Below are 19031 nucleotides of genomic sequence, written 5' to 3' on the forward strand. Positions count from 1 at the left end.
ATAATTAACCTGATTATTAGATTGACTTGATATCAAAATCTATTTATTGGAGCAGGGAACGTGGACCCTAGGGTCATGTAACCTCCCTGAACAAAGAAAATTAGGTCAAATGAGTAGAGCTCACAAAAATGCAATAAAACATGTAATTTCTAACTCCTCCAAAAAATGAAGGAAGAAAAAAAATAATAAAGCAGAGAATCAAAGAAACTAATGAACAATATGATAATGATGATAATAAAAACGATCCTGCTTTCAACTCTTCCGCAGTCATCGGCTCTGCTCCGCTTGATGTGTCGTGTGTGTATTATTGCACGTGTATCGCGATGTGGGTGTGGAGCAGGCATCTAAATATGGGTCGATCTAGACTGATGCAGCCCCACCAAGTGAGCCATCACTCACATCAGCACAATAAAAAAAACAAAAAAAAAACAGCATTTCACCATATGGCGCTTTCAGTCCACTGTAAGAGATAATATTTTAAACTGACAACAAAACTGTCTTGATGCTATCTGTGTGTGCATGAGCAAGGGCAGGGGCTGAGGGTGCGGCTAGGCCTGTGTGTGTGTGTGTGTGTTGTGTCTGCAGTGGGGTCATCACGCCTCTGTTCTGGCCTTGTTCGCTGTCAGGCCTGTGCCCTGGCGATGAAAGTGCAATTTCTCAGATATTCCCTATTTGCAGTTTATCTTGAGAAGCATAAATCAGCCTTGCCATAAGATCTCCGCAACCACTGGCCCACTGCAGTGTACTGAGAGGAAAATATGAAAGATACACTATAATGCAAAAAGAAGTCAATCAGTATAAGAAAAAAGAAAAAAAGGAAATGAAACTAAGAAAAGAAATGAGCAGCTGGCAGATGTGAACCACATGCTTGTTGCCGTGAAGCCCTATGACAAAGGACAATGTGATTCACTGCAGGATACGCAGATCAAAGTGATTTATATTACGGTAAAAGAGGGGTGAATCTGTTGTGTAACATTTACATATATTTATTTATGCTGCTCACCCATATTCATGAACATTCCTGGTAATGGTATGTAACACCAGCATTATTCTGCCAGAAGTGGATCTTCCACTGCAATGATACTTAGGCTGAAATAGAACACATCCTGCTAGCAATTATAATAGGCTTGGAGTCTGAGCCAGCTTTGGATTCATTAAACAATGAACAGAGACGGGGGGGATGCAAAGCTTGATTCTTTTTTAAATTAATAAATGTATTTTTTATAATGTAGAAAAAGTTCCCAGAGTGGAATTTCAGTTCAATGTCTGACAAGAGAAGGGTATTGGTGGAAAAAGAAGAAAAAAAAGGGTTGGCTGTAGAGTTTTTTGTGTGTGCATATTTCTGTATGTTTATTCTATTCAGTATATGGCCTTAAAATGTTCAGATTATACACATTGAAACCATTTTATGAAAAGAAAAAAAAGGCATTGTTACGCAAGGCTGGCTTGAATGATTTAAGTCGGGCTGTGTAGTAAATCATGGATATAATTAGCAAATGGCATACTGCTCAAGTAATTTATCATTATTTAGAGGGCACCATTCCAGAAAAAGACTCTGCGATCTGCAGACCTACTGCAGAGTTCTCAAATAAAGGGCCACAAACACCAACTCAATACAATATTGATACAGGAGAGAAAAGAATAGGACGGCATACAAAAGAAAATTGAAGGTGGAAATGCTGAAGTGAGAGGGGGAAAAAGAATGAGGGAGATAAAAAAGGGAGGGGGGTGCATGCAGAGAGAAAGATAGCCTTGACTATAGATAGAAAGACAGTGATTTGATATCTTTTCTCTTACACTAGAGTGGCTATGAAGCATAGAGTATATTTAAAATAAACCATATGAGATGAGCTTTTAACCCAATAAGTGCTTCTCCTGTGAGCTGCCGAACAGAGGCTCAGTGCTGATTTAATAAGGAAACGTCCCTGATGCAAATGATCATTCTCAATTCCTCTAACTGGACAAAATGATATTCTAGGAGCCAAATTAGACAGAAATTAGACTGATCTGATCATTTTTTTCTCCCTCCTCTGCCCCCCCCCCCTTTATAAAAGGCTGTTAATGTTCATGAGAGAGAAAATAAAGATGAATGTACCATATACATATCTAAAACGATAATGAATATCGAAGCGGGGTTGTATGTTTGACACGCCCCTTTGATATTTACAGAGTGAGGTAAACTGGAAATAAAGACAAAGGCCCTCAGAGAGTGATCGGCTTATTTCAACCTTTTATTAAAATTAGGAATTTAAATATATCTGGAGTGAGCGAGGCAGATGCAAGTGCTTTCTGCATCTACTTGTGTTTACGTGTGTGTGTGTGTGTGTGAGCCATTTGGAATGTGTGTGAACACATGTTTATGCATGTGTGTCAGTCTGAGCTTGTGTGTGTGTGTGTGTGTGTCTGTGTGTGTGTCTTAGAAGGCCATTTGGACTGGCTAAGACATCTGCTCCATCATACGTCAGGGGCCTGGTGTGACATCTGGGGAATATACTGTATCCTGCCTTGCAACATTACACACAATTTACTGCTAAAGGTCATTATGTACCCGTTAATCCACTTTTAATTGATATCAGCGCAAACAGCACAACCTCCCAGCCACATGACAGATCGCTGCCACCACGAAACCAGGAAATTGCTATTTGGGAGTTAAAAATAGATTGGTAAACTTTTTTTTCTTTTTGCTGTTGTCCCTCTTCACTTGGATGTATTAGATCAGACATTTGGTTCCTGACAAATCTGAAGGATGGATGGGAAAGAGGTGTGCCACTGTCAAATCCAAACTACAGCTCGTAAGCCTATTTTTGTGGCTCCAGGCGATCGCTCTCCTGATTGCAATGTGGGGGCCTGCTCCTCCACAGTTTCTACGTCATGTTGCCTGTACTTATTTCATCTGGCTTCATGTGAAGTGTGACAGTACCATGGAAAGAAGTTAAATTCATCAGAACCTGTGCAGCGGGGCTTAAAAAGTGACGAATGGAAGAATTTCCATTTGGCCAAAACAGCGGAAAATTTAAGAGGAGTTGTTGTTGTTGTATCTGATTTAAGAATATATGCTTAACTTATTGATCATAGTGAATTGGGGAATGCCATAACTACTTCCAGGGTTAACAGTTCAATTGCCTCAGAGGGGAAAAGCCACATGCACAGCATGTGCACTCAGGGAATTTGGATAAATATGTCCAGCCAATGGCAAATATGGTGCATTAAAGGATAAGTTAAGCATTCTCCAGTATTTTGTCTTTTGACAGAACAACAAAGTCCATCTCTCAATGCCCTTCTACTTATCTATCCCGTCTCTCAGTTGGCCTCCAGGTCATTCATTGTTAAGACGGGCGGATGGAAATCTTAAAACAAAAATGAATTAATAAAAAGAGTTTTGGTGGCAAATGCCACTGGAACAGGAGTATATATTTTATGGTCATGGACTAGTTTCAGTTGTGGATGAATACACATCTGGTGCTTTATTGAGTATGTGGTAAATTGCGGTGACCCATTGCAGCAGTGTCTCACTGAGTGGAGCTCTTTTGTAAGTATGCTCCAAGTGGAAAATATGATCTATGGAATTGGAAATAAAGGGGAGAACTGGGGTAAAAAAAAGTATATCAAGAAGGAGACAGTCGTTGAATGAGGAGAACAGGGAGGAAGGAGGGGGCACAGGAGTGAGAGGAATGGGGGTGGGAGACCACAGGTCCCTCTTGATTCATCCTGATTACAAGGTTAGGTTAAGGTTAAGTGACATGGGCAAGTCATGCCTCTCCTCTTTCTCTTCCTCCCTCCCTTTGTCTCATGCTCTCGCCGTTTAAAGGTGAGCGGGGACTCTTATTGGTTATGCAGCTCTGCCTGAAGTTATGTGTGGCTATTGTCAAGAGCGAGGACCTTTTTATTTTTTACACACAGCTGCTTACTGCTAAATAGTGCCTTGTCCAGAAGGGGACAATCTGGGCCTCTAATTGCTGTCACTGAAGCCTAGATTCATTATGTGACTTTCCCATTAAAATGTGAGCATTAATTTGTATAATGAAATATCACCCTCTGCAGCGTGTTCATTAGCTGTGGCCCCACACTGTAGCGCCACAGCAGCACAATGTTAGCTACCTAGAAAACTGTGGTTAATTTTACTAATGGATATTTTCCCACTCACTGTTCAAGAGGAAATTAATACTGTAACATTAGCTCTTTAACTTTTGGAGAAATTTAAATTCACTTCATTCCTTTCAAGCTGGTGTTAGTTGCTCATTAATCTCGGCGTTGCGTTGCACAATGCTGCCTCGACCGGCTTGGTAGGCAATTCTATTGTGTCACTCACATTGCATTAGGATGAAGGGGAGCTCGGCTGTCATCTGTGCATTTCCCTGCATTGTCACCAGAGCACAGAGAGGATCTTTAGCTGCTGTAAAAGTCATCTCGTGGATGTAATCAGGATGTCACAGTGGAGCTGGTATGATTAGGTTATGGGAATGATTTAAAGGCCACATGTTGGGGATGCATCAAGCTGTTCCTCTCTGCGCGTGCAGAGGACTATGCTAAACCTGTGCTTGGATGGGCTCACATCCAAAGATACATTCCACACCAAAAAGACAACATCCTCCCTAACCTTTCTCACTTTTGCTGCCAGCCGTAGAGGGCTCCACGTTTTATTTTACTGTGTTTCCGAGATACGAATGGGTAAACGTAAAATACAATGTACCGTGTGGACTAAACTCGACGGGCCTGCATGTCTGTAAGTGTTTTGCCAAAGGAACTAACGCCAGGCCTGGGCTGAGGTCTCTGCTGTCTGCATAGTAAAATATGGCCCTCGCGGGTATCCTTACTGTACTACTCAAAGCAGACATAACTCAGCTCTCTCACCACCAGATAACAGATGCTTTCCACCACCATCCCAGTCCTAGTACAGCTCTGACCTGGATGTACTATTTAACACAGGGATCTTAATTAGGTGAGAATGCACCAGATGTGTTAGCATGCTAAACCATGACACTCATCCTCTAATTCATTACCAGATCTGAGGTAGAGTATGTGTCTCTTATTAAGCAATGCAAAGGGGGTTAAAAAGGGGTTACAGTACTGGTGGTCTCTCATTCTGCCTTTTAAGTGCATGGAGAAGGAAGAGACGAAAAAAAAAAAGAAAAAAGCAGAGGAGACAGAGACGGAGGATAAAAAAGAAAAGTGAGCTTTGATTTTTCTCAGCTGTAAGGGATTTCCATTTTCAGTTGTGAGCGTTTTAGCCTCGGCGTCTCTGCTGGCACCCGAGGATTACTTCACAGTGAAGTGTAGAAACTAATGAAAAAGGTCAGGACGGTCAAACGCGGCTTTTCAAGAACATCTTGAGGAACTGAAGGGTACAAATGTTTGGTAGGTTTAAAGGGAAACGTATCTAAGTCAGGAGACTTTTTTTTTGCGTGTTCACATGACTGTGTTGGATCCATTGGAAAATAAATGATATTGTCAGAGCAGGGGATCATTTTGTGGCTCTTTTACTCAACACTACACTGTATGCTATGAATGCAAGAATACAAATATTCTTCTGCTTATAAAAGCATTTACTTGTAAGTTTGAGGTATGAAGCTGCACTCCTCTCCTGGTGATCCAGGTAATCTGTCGCTAAAGTATCTTGAGTCCTTGTTTTAAGATGCTTTGACTGGACAAATGGTGGTTACTTTTTTTTTTTTGTGTGCAACTGTTAAGTTATGGCTCCTCTCACAATGTGAATATCATGCACTTGATTAACAGACATTTTCCCAACAACAAATTGATTGATTTATCATTCTTTGGTTGTAGCTTTCATTATAAAAAAAGGGTTTTAGACAGGCATCATCATTTTTTAACGATTCTCTGGCATTTTATTAGCATACCAGTATCCATAGGAATTACGTCCAAATCTGCACCTCGAGATTTATGTTCGATGCCAGCGTTCAGTGTTCCTGCAGGAATCAGTGTGCCCTTTATGTAGTGAGGCAGAAGGTAAATCTGTGAAAGTCAGGGCGGTGGCGTAGTGTTTTGTCTAACCCTATACTCCAGTCATATTTATTGTCCGTCACCGTGCTCTTTTTCTTAACCTTAACCAGTCCGCAGTAGATTTTCCCGAAAGCAAGAATTTGAAAAGATCAGCATCAGGAACTGCGACGAGAAGGTGTCTTAAAAAAATCACAGCTCACTTTGGACTAGTTTGGAAACACCAACTGTCGGAGTGGCGGGGGAATCACCTCATGAACATACACTAGGCGCATCAGGCCCACCAGCTAGAATCAGGTGTCCTTGTTGTAAAGTGTCCTCTGTGGGGTCTAATTGTGACTCTAACCTGAATAGTCAGTGGGGCGTATGTACCTTGCAGAGGGTTAGCACTCTGGCTAAAGTCCACATCATTACTCTGACTGTAGCCTGAACCTCCGGGCGACGACTGGCGTACAGGTTAGCGCAGAACTGCCCGGGCCCGGGGGCTGCTGTAAGCGTACGGGCACAGAGTACATAGCTCAGAGGGTTCGGACGCGTGACTGAGGAATAAAACTGAATCTATTAGGGACATCATCTCACGCATATCCCTAAACTGTGGACAGGCCGGCATTGTTTTGGCTTGAAAGTTATTCAGAGTTAGCGAGTGTGAAATTGCCCTCTGAGTGATGTCATCGGAGGACACTGAACCCTTGTTGTGTTAATTAGAGCTCAATGAAATGATGAGTATGAAAAAAAAAGAAAAAAGAATAACAATGGCCTTAAGCCTCGGTGAGGGACACAATTAGGAAATGTATGATATATTCCTTCTCATGAATAGTTTTATTTGTCGGCATTCATGTCAGTTGGAAGAAAACGTGTTGCAATCAAAAATCTGATAAAAATATAGAAAATATCTGTCGGATTTCATCTCATTGACCGATTGAAGCGAGAATTAAAGCATGTGTTGATAAACTGCTTATGTTCAGAACATGACCAGTTTAGTGCTTAATTTTGTTGTTTCTTTGTTTTCTGTTTCTTTTTGTCGTTGTTATTTGACATGAAGAAATGTGTCTTAACATAATGGTGTCGCATTAAAATAAATCCAGATTCAGGGTTTCCCATAAACAACTATTGCAGTATTCATCAATTACAAAACTCATATACAATCAATGAATCTACATCGTATCCATCATATCAGTGGCAGATTGAATCCAATATCTTACTGGGCCAATATTCATAAACCAATATGCCGGTGTAACCCAGAAGGAATGTCAGTACAAGCAGTAAAGTAAATTTTGCATGACGTCCAATAAATGTTTAATAGCTGGAGAAGTGTACTCTCTGCCTGGACGTGAAATCCTCGGACATACTGACCTGTGTGTATCCGCAGGTGGACTTTGAGATGATGGGAGGTCCGGAAGGTCTTGCCACAGTAGGGGCAATCCTTGGAGGATGAGCCCAGGCCCCGCTCACGATGCTGGGGCAGCGGCGGCTGAATGCTCCCCGCTGCCTTCCCCAAGTCCTCCCCAACATCTGGAGCACGCACACACAGAGAGAGCACAAGGAGGGAGAGACAAATGGAAGGTGTGTTGAGTGCCACTTCAAACCAGCCCTCCACACATCACAACACATTTTTTTTTCCTTCCCCCCCCTCCCCTCCTCTGTCTGTCTCTCATTGTCCCTCATTTTCCGCGCTCAAATGTGCGAACGCCACACAAAGTCAAACACATCAAACAGGTTCACGGGCCGCGCTATTTTCCTCGCTGACAGAACGCTGACAGTTCATAAGCTTTTCAGTTTCTTTAGAAACACCATAGTCCTGAGATACACCCCCCCCAACTCAAACACACCCTCCCTCCACACCACCACCTGCACCGCTGCCGCCTCCCCTGTCTCCTCCTGTTTTTTTCTTTTTTTATCGTTGCTATCATCATCATTCTTATTAAGCACATGCTAGATTGCAGCGAAAATGAACAATACAAAATACGACAGAAAGAAAGAAAAAGAGAGATAATTTGGGCTATGTCAGCATCGCAGGATCTCCTCGCACCTCTTCCTGCGACCTGATTTGACAGGTAGTTGTCAGAGATATGATAGGGTGATAACGGTTTTGACCCCGCCCTCTGCCACATCCTCCGCTTACCCCCAAAAAATAAATGATGATGCACAGTTTAGTGCAGCAAGCAGTCTGCTATCAACACGATCACCTTCTGAATGTGAATCTAGAGATGAGTGGCAACAACCTGGGAATGTGTTGACAGCAGCATAATCTAAGGTGAGGGTGTCATCGTCAGATTGTGCACGCTGGCCTTGTTGTACTAAAGGTTAAGAGCCTGTGATGTGCTGACAGGCATGAAATAGTGCGTAGGAGCATGGAGTTGAAAGGCCCGAGCGGTACAGCTAAGTTCAAAACACGTAAGACAAAGACAGAACAGAGAAATCTTGAAAGTAACAAAAAGAAAAAAATGTGTCTTTCATCTTGAAGCTGTTCATTTAAAAATATCTAGTTCCAGGAGCGTTTGATGGACGTTACTGTGCAGGAGGTTTCGTCGTCAACCCACACGGTGCACAACTGTCAGCGCAGATTTACAGATTTAATAGTAAAGTTAAAAATGTATAATAGAATATTATTCTTCTTTTTTGAAATGTTGGTGCCCCTCGTTTTTTGTGTGTGCAGGCTGTCGTGTGAATATCGACATTTGTTCATGTGAAATGTGCACTGGCTGGAAGTGGTGAGCTGGAGGAGTCATGAACATTGGAGTCGTGCGCGACAGAGGCACTGAACTCTCCTTTGCTGAGGTTAAAGAATAGACAGGCACGGAAAAAAAAACGGTCTGGCTACGTTTTCCATCATCAACACAACAAGCAGAGTGTCCGTGGCCTCCATGGTAAATAAATGTCAGTATGTCAGTATTTGCTCGACCCAAATAAGCACAAATACAGTTAAAAATGTTATTTATTTTCCAATCTGGCACATGATTTGGTACAGTATGTGTGTAGAGAGAGGAAGGGGGGGGGGGGGGGGGGGGGGGGGCGGCAGCCAGAGAGAAAGAAAGAGAATCAACATCGAGCAACCCACTTAGGCAACCATGCTGCACAATAAGGAACATTTTTTTACAGTAGCCTAATCTTTTTTCTCTTTTTTGTCACTCCCGACACCCATGCAACCCCCTCCTCCCACTTGGGGGAGTCAAATAAGGTTTACAGAATGGAAAGACCCAAGTCAGCAAGTCCCCCTCCACACTGACACTAGACACACAACTCCATTCAGCGGCGCTGCTATCAGGCTGAAGGCCATTTATCACAAGTGAAACTGAAAGGCAACCAAAATGTAAGTCTGTGACAATACGCATACACTAAATACCAGCTGCTTCTGCTTGGGCTTGGCAAATGTGTTGGTTAATGGTTTAATTCTGAGGGGAAAGAAGCTGGGACACAGGTTTTTTAAAAGCAGATGTTAAACTGTGGAGCTAGCTTTTCACATAAATTTAAACAATACGCGACAGGACACGGAGAGGGAACGAGGGGGGAGAAAGTGTTGCAGAGTAAAAGACAAACGCCAGAGGTTGTCCATTGTTTCCTAGAGTAAATAGTGATTGGTGCTGAGGATCATCCGTCCCAAAAATACAGGGGGAAAGTTAAAGGGGGAAAGTTTCATTACTATCTACTTAAATAAACTCAGATGTTTTCATGTTTTTAAAGGAAATTTGACGCTTGAAAATTATTCTTAACACAAATTTCATTTAAAATATCACAGGTGAAATTTCCGCCATGACTTCCGTGCAGTGTGAACATATCAACCCCCCCCCCCCCCCCCAATCCTTTTAGTTTCTCGTAGACAGAAAATAAATAAATAAAATTGAATAATTCCCCCAGTGTGCGTGGTCCAGGACTGCACCATACTGTAGCCATAGTCCCCTCCTCATAAACATATTTTGAGCGGTCTACTGTACAGATCCCCTTTTGGCAAAGACTCCCCAGATCGTGTAACAGACACTGGCCCACCTGCCCACCCCAGATGGGGATAAAATTAAAAAATCCAAAACACAGATTAGAAGCAGGACAAACACCAGACCACACTTCCAAACACAAACACATACCCACACAAGCTCTGCATGTGTGTCTCTCACACACGCACGCACGCACGCACGCACGCACGCACACACGCACGCACGCACACACACGCACACACACACGCACGCACACACACGCACACACACACGCACCCTTGTATGTCAGGGTTAATAGTGCTCCTGTAAGAGGAAGACACACTCCTGAGAGGATGAGAGTGTGCTCTCCTGGCATATAGCAGCCCTTCAATAATAAATGGGCTTCACACATTCCTACACACACGCAGTTCACACTACAAAGAAAAGTAAAACCCAACTCTTGGCGTGTGCCCCCCGGCCCTGCTCCTGTCAAAGCTGTACATACGCGTGACACGACGACGACCGGTGCGCATGTGCATGTACAGCAGCAGGGCCCAGGCGCTAGCTGGGTGTCCAGCACGCTCGTCTTTAATCAGCTGACTGATCCGCAGCTTTTAATGTGGCTGTTCCAATTACTGTAAAAGTCATCCTGCTTCATATAACCACAAATATTGACACTTTATTGCACAACACATTTATGACATTTTGAAGGTCACCCTGCGCGTGAGGCATCATCCCTCACAGCTGGGTGTGTGATGCGGGGAGAGACTCTCGATCGCCGGTTGACACCCAGCCGTAACTATCCTCCGAGTATTGATTTTCGTTCCCCCCGTCCTCAATCTTTTTTCAATTTTTTTTTTATATTTATGCAAAGGAGATTCACTGTAGGCGAAGCAGCATTAAAGTGATTGTCACAGGTGAGTCTTTGGCTTTTCACATATAAGCCTGTAAAGGCCAGCTGCTGTTACTCTTCCTTGTGCGCACAATATGATACAATTAGAAAAACTTGACATTTTTGCAGTCTTATGAATCTTTTACTTTCACCTTCTTGATATTGACAGGGTTGGCACATATTCCATGGCCAGTACCATCCTGTATGTAGCTTTGCCTCATACTGAAGATATACGTATTGAAATTAAAATACACCAATCTATAAAAAGTGTCATACAACTGTGAAATGCAATGATTTTCTTATGGCTTCATATCTTTTTCGGTGACTGTGGCGGATTCTTTGTTGTATCACAGACAAATAAAAACCAGAACAACACTATCTAGAATTATTTGATATTTAATATTTAATATTTGACATTTAATAAAAGATCAGTATTTACCAGCCTGTGCATCTCTCTCATCTAAATTTGTCAGAGTGCCCTAAGGAGTTGACATGTTTTATTTCAGACAGACCTCATTTTCTGGCATTAATCCCCACAATAGATCATAATCCATACTGAGAATAAAACCACTCATCTTTTAATTAAACATTCAGGCCACTACTACTACTTTTTTTTTCTTCTCCATAAGTCTCCCATCATGCTCAAATATTCAAACTGTTTTAATCTATCGTCTATGAACATCTCTCGCCTCTAACCCAGGAAAAACATGACAAAACGCAGAACTGTGACTGTGCTGGTACAAGAATATAACAGAGGGGGGGGGGGGGGGGAAATACATGTATAATTCAGCTGTATCTGATCTGAGACCAGCTCCTCTCCCCTCTGCCTTTACTGGTGTCGCGGCGGCATAATGGAACATGCCAGAACAAAGGCTCTGAGATCAGATTGGAGCAGAGTTGAGCAGGCCATCTGGGAGGCAGGCTGAGTATCAGTCACTCTGCCTGCTGTCTGCTGCACTCACACTCATGTACACACACACTTCCCCTCTGACTAACAGTGTGCGAGAGTGCAACTGCGTGTTACATGTGTGTGTGCGTGTGTGTGAGAGAGACACCTCACAACCCTTCCAATCTGCATGTCACCAGGATCTTGCAACGAAACGGCCGATGCATCGCCACTGCCAAGATTTGCCACAAGGGCAGCTTCGATGTTGGTTTGACAAATGTATAAATTGTAAGTTGTTATGGATTTAATTTGAAATAGATTATAAAATATATTGAACACAAAGCAAAGCACATCATAACATAGCCCGTGTGTATCTGTATCTGTATCTGTATGGTTTGGAACAGTGTAAAGGGACAGTTACAGGAGAGTCTCTATTGTGTAAGTGGAAAGCCCGAATAGTGTGTGTGTGTGTGTGTGTGTGTGTGTGTGTGTGTTCCTGCGGATACCCCTGGGATAGGGCACACTGCGCACTCCTTAAAAGCGACCACACCCATTTCCCATTAATGGAGGAAAAGAAAAAAAGAAACAAAATCATCATCAACAACAACAGCAAAAAAATAAACAGTAAAGTCAATGATTCAATGATTGTGGGTGTGTGTGTGTGTGGGTGTATATACATATATATATATATATATATATATATATATATGGTGCCAGGGGTGTTGGTTGCTGTCTGTGTGTGTTTGCCAGTCCTTAATGGTGCTCTTTCAATCACACTTTGCACTCTAAACGTTCTGTGGTTTTGATTAGTATGATATCACTTTCAGGAAATAAAACTGGAGGGGGAAAAAAAAAAGCACATCAGTCATAAAAACACAAGATGTTTTGCGTCTTGCTCAGCCATTATTCTAATGCGTCACGTGACTCCCGTCGAAGCCCAGCGGCCTCTCCCCGTAGTCAAATAACTGACAGGGGGTGGTGGTGGTGAGGGTGGTGGGGGCGGCGGTGGTGGGGAGGGCTTGACGGAAACAGTTTGAAAAGGGGAAAGATATTAAGAGAGATTGGGTGAGAGGGAGGGCGGGAGGGGAAGGAGAGAAAGAGTAAAATGTGATGACATCATTTGAAAGGCATTAGGCTTTTAAAAATGCGCCCGGGGGGACTTGATTTCCTTACACCAGAGCAACACAACACCATCCGGCCTGATGCTCGCTCGCTCCCCCGCTCTGTCTCTCTCTCTCTCTCTGTGTCTCTCTCTCTCTCTCTCTCTCTCACACACACGCGCAAACACGCACACACACACGCGTGCACGCGCAAACACACACGTGCACGCGCAAACACACACACACACACACACACACACACACACACACACACACCTCCCAGCACCCCAGTCCCCTCTCGTTCTTTTTTTTTGATTTGGACCACTGCCATCTTTGTGAGCGTCTGGTTCATGCGAGTTAATCAATTTGAGGTTTAGTTACACTGCTGATGCTAGCATTCTAGCCGCTGCTAGAACGTAATCTGAACTCGCAGAATTTATTAACCAAACACCAATTATCATTAAACACCACTGCATTATCCCCCTCCTTTTACTACCTGACAAGGACTACTTAATGAAATTTCAGATTAAAGTTATTTGGTCCATGATTTATGGGCATTGAGAAAGTCCTAATGCAAGGTTCTCTTGGTGTGCAGATGCATTTGGTTTCTTTTTCTCTCTTTTTTTTTTTTTTTTTTTTCCCACCAGGGACATGAGAAGTCTCTGAGGTATTACAGCAACCAGGTCTAGACCAAGAAGAAGAAGGATAAGCGGGGGGGGGGGGGGACTGGGAAAGAACAACTGTGCTCCAAATTTTACACAGCATCCTCACCTCGTACTTCGTTGTTTCACTACTGACCCAATCGAGCAACAGAGATAAGACTAAAAACAAAATTAATTGTGAGAACAAAAAAAAAAAGAAAACGGAAAAAGGAAAAATCAAAATAGAGGAAATGCAAGTTGTTGTTTACCCCCGCAATGTTTGCGAGATGAAAACAGCAGCAGAATGTGTTACATATAAGGCGGTGGGGTAAACAGGGGCACCAGATGTTCTTTGATGTTAATAATGGCATTTATTATTAATATTAATTAGACCGCATTCAGCAATACATTTGGGCCATTTCCAAGTCAATTAAGCAAAATGGCATTCGGGAGATGTTGAAACGACATTTTAAGGCAGGTGTTCAGCAATCCCCTAATAAAACATTTTCGCAGCTCCTGAAAAACAACCCATTCTGAGGCAATTTTTATTTATTTTCTCTTTGTTAACTCTTCCTCTGTATTTCTCTCTTCCGATGTGAGCATTGCAGTTGCGACCATATCAGAAAAAAACATATAGAGGCTGTAGATCTAGTATGCATTCATTAATTAAAATATACAGTATGTGTGGATTCTGATAATGCACACATGCTGTGTCCACACCCGAACAAGCACGTCCACCCAGATTAAGGGGTTCATCCAAATAAGAAATCATGATTATGACCATCATGATGATAACGAAAATAATACTTTGAGGATTACTGACCATGGTTTTCCATATGACCGCATCATAAAGGGTGTGCCGACCAAAACAAAGGCACTTTTAGTTTTTTATCTCTTAGGCCCAATTCACAAAGTTCAGTACGCCAGTACCCCCTTGCACCAGGACACAAGGTTTCCAGTGCCATTGTCACAGATACAAGCTGTACCAAATCTAATTGGACAACACAAGCTACAGGCCTCACACCGGGGGTGTCTTGTCTATATAAACTAAATAATCCCTGGTTATATGTGTGAAAGGATGAAAAAAAACAAAAAAACAACAACACCCCACTTAAAGCTCCATTTGGTTAAATCTAAACCTCCGAATAGGAACCTGCCACACCTCTCGGACCAAGTGTGTGTGTGTGTGTGCGTGTGTGTGTGTGTGTGTGTGTGTGCGCGCCCAGAGCCCTGCTTTTGGCAGCAGGCCTTTTCTATTCAAAGCCGGTGGAGGCAGCAGCCTTACAATGGTACATTAGCAATCTGTGCGTTCATTTATCAGTGTGTGCGATGTGGACTCTCCGTTCATGGCGCGCTGCACTTTTCACGGTTGAAAATTAATGAACAAGCCTCCCCTCGCAACAAACATGCACCTGTGCTGCAGAGATGCTAATCACAAACATTTATATTTATTAGCGAACGCCCGCATTAAAACCTGGAGTTGTGGAGGGAGAAGGGGAATGAAGAGGAAAGGATGGGGAAACGTGTGTAATGAAAGGGTGGTAGTTGTGGTCACACACAATGGTGTTGAAGCCATTTGTCTGAAGCACTTTTCTTGAATCAAAGGGTGGTGTTTGTTGAAGTGCATGATACCCATTCAGGGAGTGTGATCTTCACGCTGTGACGATTATTTCTACGAAGCTATCAGGTGAAGGGCATTGCTGCGAGGGAAAAAAGGGGGGAAAAAAGAGGAAGAAGGAGGAGGCAGCCTTGAGTACCAGCTGATGCCTCACAAAATCTGCACAAATGGTTTAATTTCTGAAGGAACCAAACCCCAGTCCCTCATCATTACAGGTGGAAATGATGGACAGTCTTGACAAATGCCTCCTCCTCTTCTTTTCCCCACTCCTCTCTTTCCACCCCCCCCTACCCGCTCACATGCTGACAGAAGGTGGCTCTCTCCCTCAGCAAAGGCTATGCCTCTGCCCAGCTAGGGGAGGAAGAGGAATGGTGGCTGGCACCGGCCCACCTTTGTTCCCCCCTCCTCCTCCTCCTCCTCAAGTCTGTTTCAGGCTTCAAAGAGCATTGGAAAAAGACATACACACAAACACACACACACACACACACACACACACACACACACACACACATACAAATGGAGGCGCACTGATGTCTCACTAACTTTATCATTCTAGCAGGGTGATCATAGCCTCGTTGAGAGGCTGTGGATGATGCTCGAGGGGGTATGAGTGTGTGTGTGTGCGTTTGTGTGTGTGTGTGTGTGTGTGTTGTCCACAGACTATCTGCATGACAGCACAAAAGGCAGATGGGGACAGAGGTGGGTGTCTTTTAGGACATGAAGACAAGTGCAGTTACTAATGTGTTTGTCTGTGCATTTGTATGCACACACACTTGCCAATGTGTGTGTGTGTGTGTGTGTGTGTGTGTGTGTGTGTGTGTGTGTGTGTGTGCTTGAGTGTGTTGTGCTATAATAATTAGGGTGTATATTCATCATGCCCCTTCTCAGTCTGTGTTGGCAGGAAGTGGTGTGGTTACCATTAGTGAAGGATGACTAGGTTGCTGTGTCTTTTACTGGGATACTGCTGGCCTTCTATTGATAGAGAAAGGAAAGGAAGGGAAAGGATGGGAAAGATAATAAAAAGAGTAAAAAGAAAAGGGAAAAAAAAGATGATACTTCATGACAGGACAGCTGAGTATTTGGGATGAGAACCAAAATTAATTCAGACAAATATGAGTGCAAATTAAGAGTAAACGTGCGAAGATGATAAGGGGCAAGATGAAACTGGACCAAAGGTAATGGAAGAGGGCGTGACAGAAGAAAGGGAAACGCAGGGTAGAAGACTATGGTAAAAGAACCAACTAAATGAAATAAAGAAACAACACTTTTGATGGGGAAAAAAAGTAGTGAAATGAGAAACTGAGGGGATCTTGGAAAAAAGAAGGGAAGGGGGCACTGAATTGTAAGGCAAACAGAACAAGCAAGGGCCACACTATCAAATCAATAGGCTGTCACCTAAAGACGACAGACACCCTGTTGCACTGCCCCTTTAACACTGCATAAAGTAGGACTCCTCTGTGAGCTGCCATTGATTTCCCATTCATTCCTTTGCATGCTAAATCAACAGTAAGCACAATAGTCCAATCATAAAACTCAGCTACAGTACTACTACCTCTCTCCCACCCTCGGTCCACCTGGCACATGGTCAGAGTCTTTACTGTACGTGGCATCGATGCTCTGCACTGCACAGCCATTAGTGGCGTTATTCTCCATCAATGAAAATGAATCAATTAAGCCTCATTAAGGGTGCATATTAAGGTGGAGTAATTATCTGGTGGGGAATGCACAGTGATCGATAGCTCGGGAGCATAAATGTGCACTTAAAGACATACAGTATATTACCACAAGAGGCAATGAACACTTTTAACAAGGCCACTGTGTAGGGGGAGCTAAAGTGGGTAAATCTGCTTCATGTCGCGCATACATATTGTGTGCGTGTGTGTGTGTGATTTTGTGTGTGTGTGTGTGTGTGTGTGTGCGCGTGTGGGCAACAGAGAGAGAGAGAGAGAGAGACTATTGCTCCCACCAATGCCTGGTCGGGCTGTAAATCCAGAGACCAAGGACGCGTCCCGTTTTCCTCTTCTATGAACTTGTCCAGTGTCTCGGAAAATGAAATAAAAAGATTTATACTGTAGCTGCAAACATCCTTCCCTTGGTGTATGTATGAGCGTGTGTGGACATGACACAACAACCACAAGAGATAGAGCCACGCGTTAAAAATAAACGAGAGAGAGACCCCGATTTTAGTGAGAGGAGAGAAGTTTTTAAATGCTAGAGGCCTTCACCCTCTGGCCACCAGCATACAAACCCCCCCCCCCCCACACACACACACAAACACACACACACACATTTACATGCGCAGAGCACCATGCACACACACACAATCCCATGCATAACGCCTATTAAAGAGCACGCTCTGTCCCAGTCGCATAATTTTAATTTGTTATGAAGGTCATTGACAGAAAGTAATAATCACCATTGGGGATCTAACAATTTGCCATTTCAGAACACTGAGGCACTGATGACTCAACTATTAATAGACTGAAGCGCCCCCACACCCACCCACCCTTGCCCCCCTGCCTCTATACCCCCTGTCCTCTTAAATGACTAAAAACAATTTCAATATTTATTTATTTATCTTTTTCCTACTTACATCGCCCGCCCCCACCCCCAACACACACAGGCATAACATTCATAATTTGTTATCTGTGGAGGGATATAGTATGACATTTGGGGACAAATTGGGAATGGGAAGGCTAAAGGAAACCTGCCAAAGGGGGGTCTCTCCTGGAAAGAGACTTTCCAGTGTAAAAACAAAATGTAAAGCAGACTGCTTTTGAATTTTCCTTTTTGTTTGTGGCTCTTTGCTTCCACAAAGATGTTAGTGCCCAAGAAAAACAGCAGGCCTGCCTGCACTGAGCCGATGAATTGTGAAGCATCCCCCCCCCGCCCGTTTTTTTTTTTACAAACAAACACGCAAAAGAGACACAATGACAAGTTTATTATAGACCAACTCATTTATTCTCTGCTTTAGCATCACCCAAGCCATTCAGACATATGTGTCTGGCATTTGTCGCCAAACAAATAAGTCCGAGCTTAAGCTATTTTTATCTAGCGCAAGAGCGTTTGTTCTTTTTAAGTGATCGTCAGCGTTTGGGCCGAATAGAATGGGAGCTGGAATCCTTTATCTTTCAGAGGCTCAACAACTCAAGACTAATTACAAATTAATCTGGATCTGGATATCTGCAATAAGAGGGCCCCAATAAGAACTTGTGGTGTGCTAAGAGGGACTATCTGTTATATATTTATAGGGGAGCTCAACGCACGGAGAGGGAGAGGCAGGCCGCAGATGCGGGCGGCCAAAACCCAAAAGAGAGGAGCACATAATTGCCTACTTTTCCATATCCAAGCAGCCACATCAAGGATGGGGATTGCGGATATTAATAATTGATCAATAGCTTGATAGGGCAGCACGCGCTCAAGTTTTTAGCGGTGGAAGTTTGATGGCCGTTTCGGGTCTCTCCTCAGGGTCTTGAGCACCTTAGCTTGCGGAGAAGGTCAAGTGGGCCCATTGTTATTGATCAAAAACCATTGTTATGAACTAAAGGATGTCAAATCGATATGAGCTGTTGCATATTCAAATGCATTATGATTTAAACATTTTCTCTTGGACTTTTCTGTTTGTTTTGTTTTCAGTTTTATTAAGAGGATGCAGGGACGTTTTAGCAATAAATACACACAGAATAAAGTTAGGAGCGATGGGCGTGCAGTTTAAAGGATCAAACATGCCTCAGTTAATGAGACCGGAAAAAACGACCTCATAGGTCGTCTGTAAAACGACTTATAGTTACTTTTTATTGCAAGGCAACCTCTGGCATTTTTAATAATTAAGAAAGGAGCAACTTCCATTCAGGGGAATCGCTGTTCATTTCCTGGGTGACACTAATAATCTGCATTTGTTATTCCTCCTGTTCTGCTGTTCCACAAACTTAACTCAGTGTTTATTATTGGGACCATGATGGAAAATGTCCTCTGACATGAAGCAAGAACTTATTTCCACAAAAACCACAATAGTTTTTGTGCCTTAAAGT

The 19031-nt window shown here is 43.1% G+C and overlaps 1 protein-coding gene across 5 annotated transcripts in view; it reads right to left on the minus strand.

Moving 5' to 3' along the window:
- Positions 1-19031, minus strand: part of znf536 (zinc finger protein 536) — a 224190-nt gene that overhangs the window by 62732 nt on the left and 142427 nt on the right. For all 5 annotated transcript variants that reach the window (XM_047331628.1, XM_035628683.2, XM_047331630.1 and 2 more), the window contains one exon: positions 7309-7467. In XM_047331628.1, coding sequence (XP_047187584.1) covers positions 7309-7467 — 159 coding nt within the window. The remainder of the gene's footprint in view (positions 1-7308; positions 7468-19031) is intronic.

Source organism: Scophthalmus maximus, chromosome 4 (assembly GCF_022379125.1).
Source record: "Scophthalmus maximus strain ysfricsl-2021 chromosome 4, ASM2237912v1, whole genome shotgun sequence".
NCBI classification, from domain to species: domain Eukaryota; kingdom Metazoa; phylum Chordata; class Actinopteri; order Pleuronectiformes; family Scophthalmidae; genus Scophthalmus; species Scophthalmus maximus.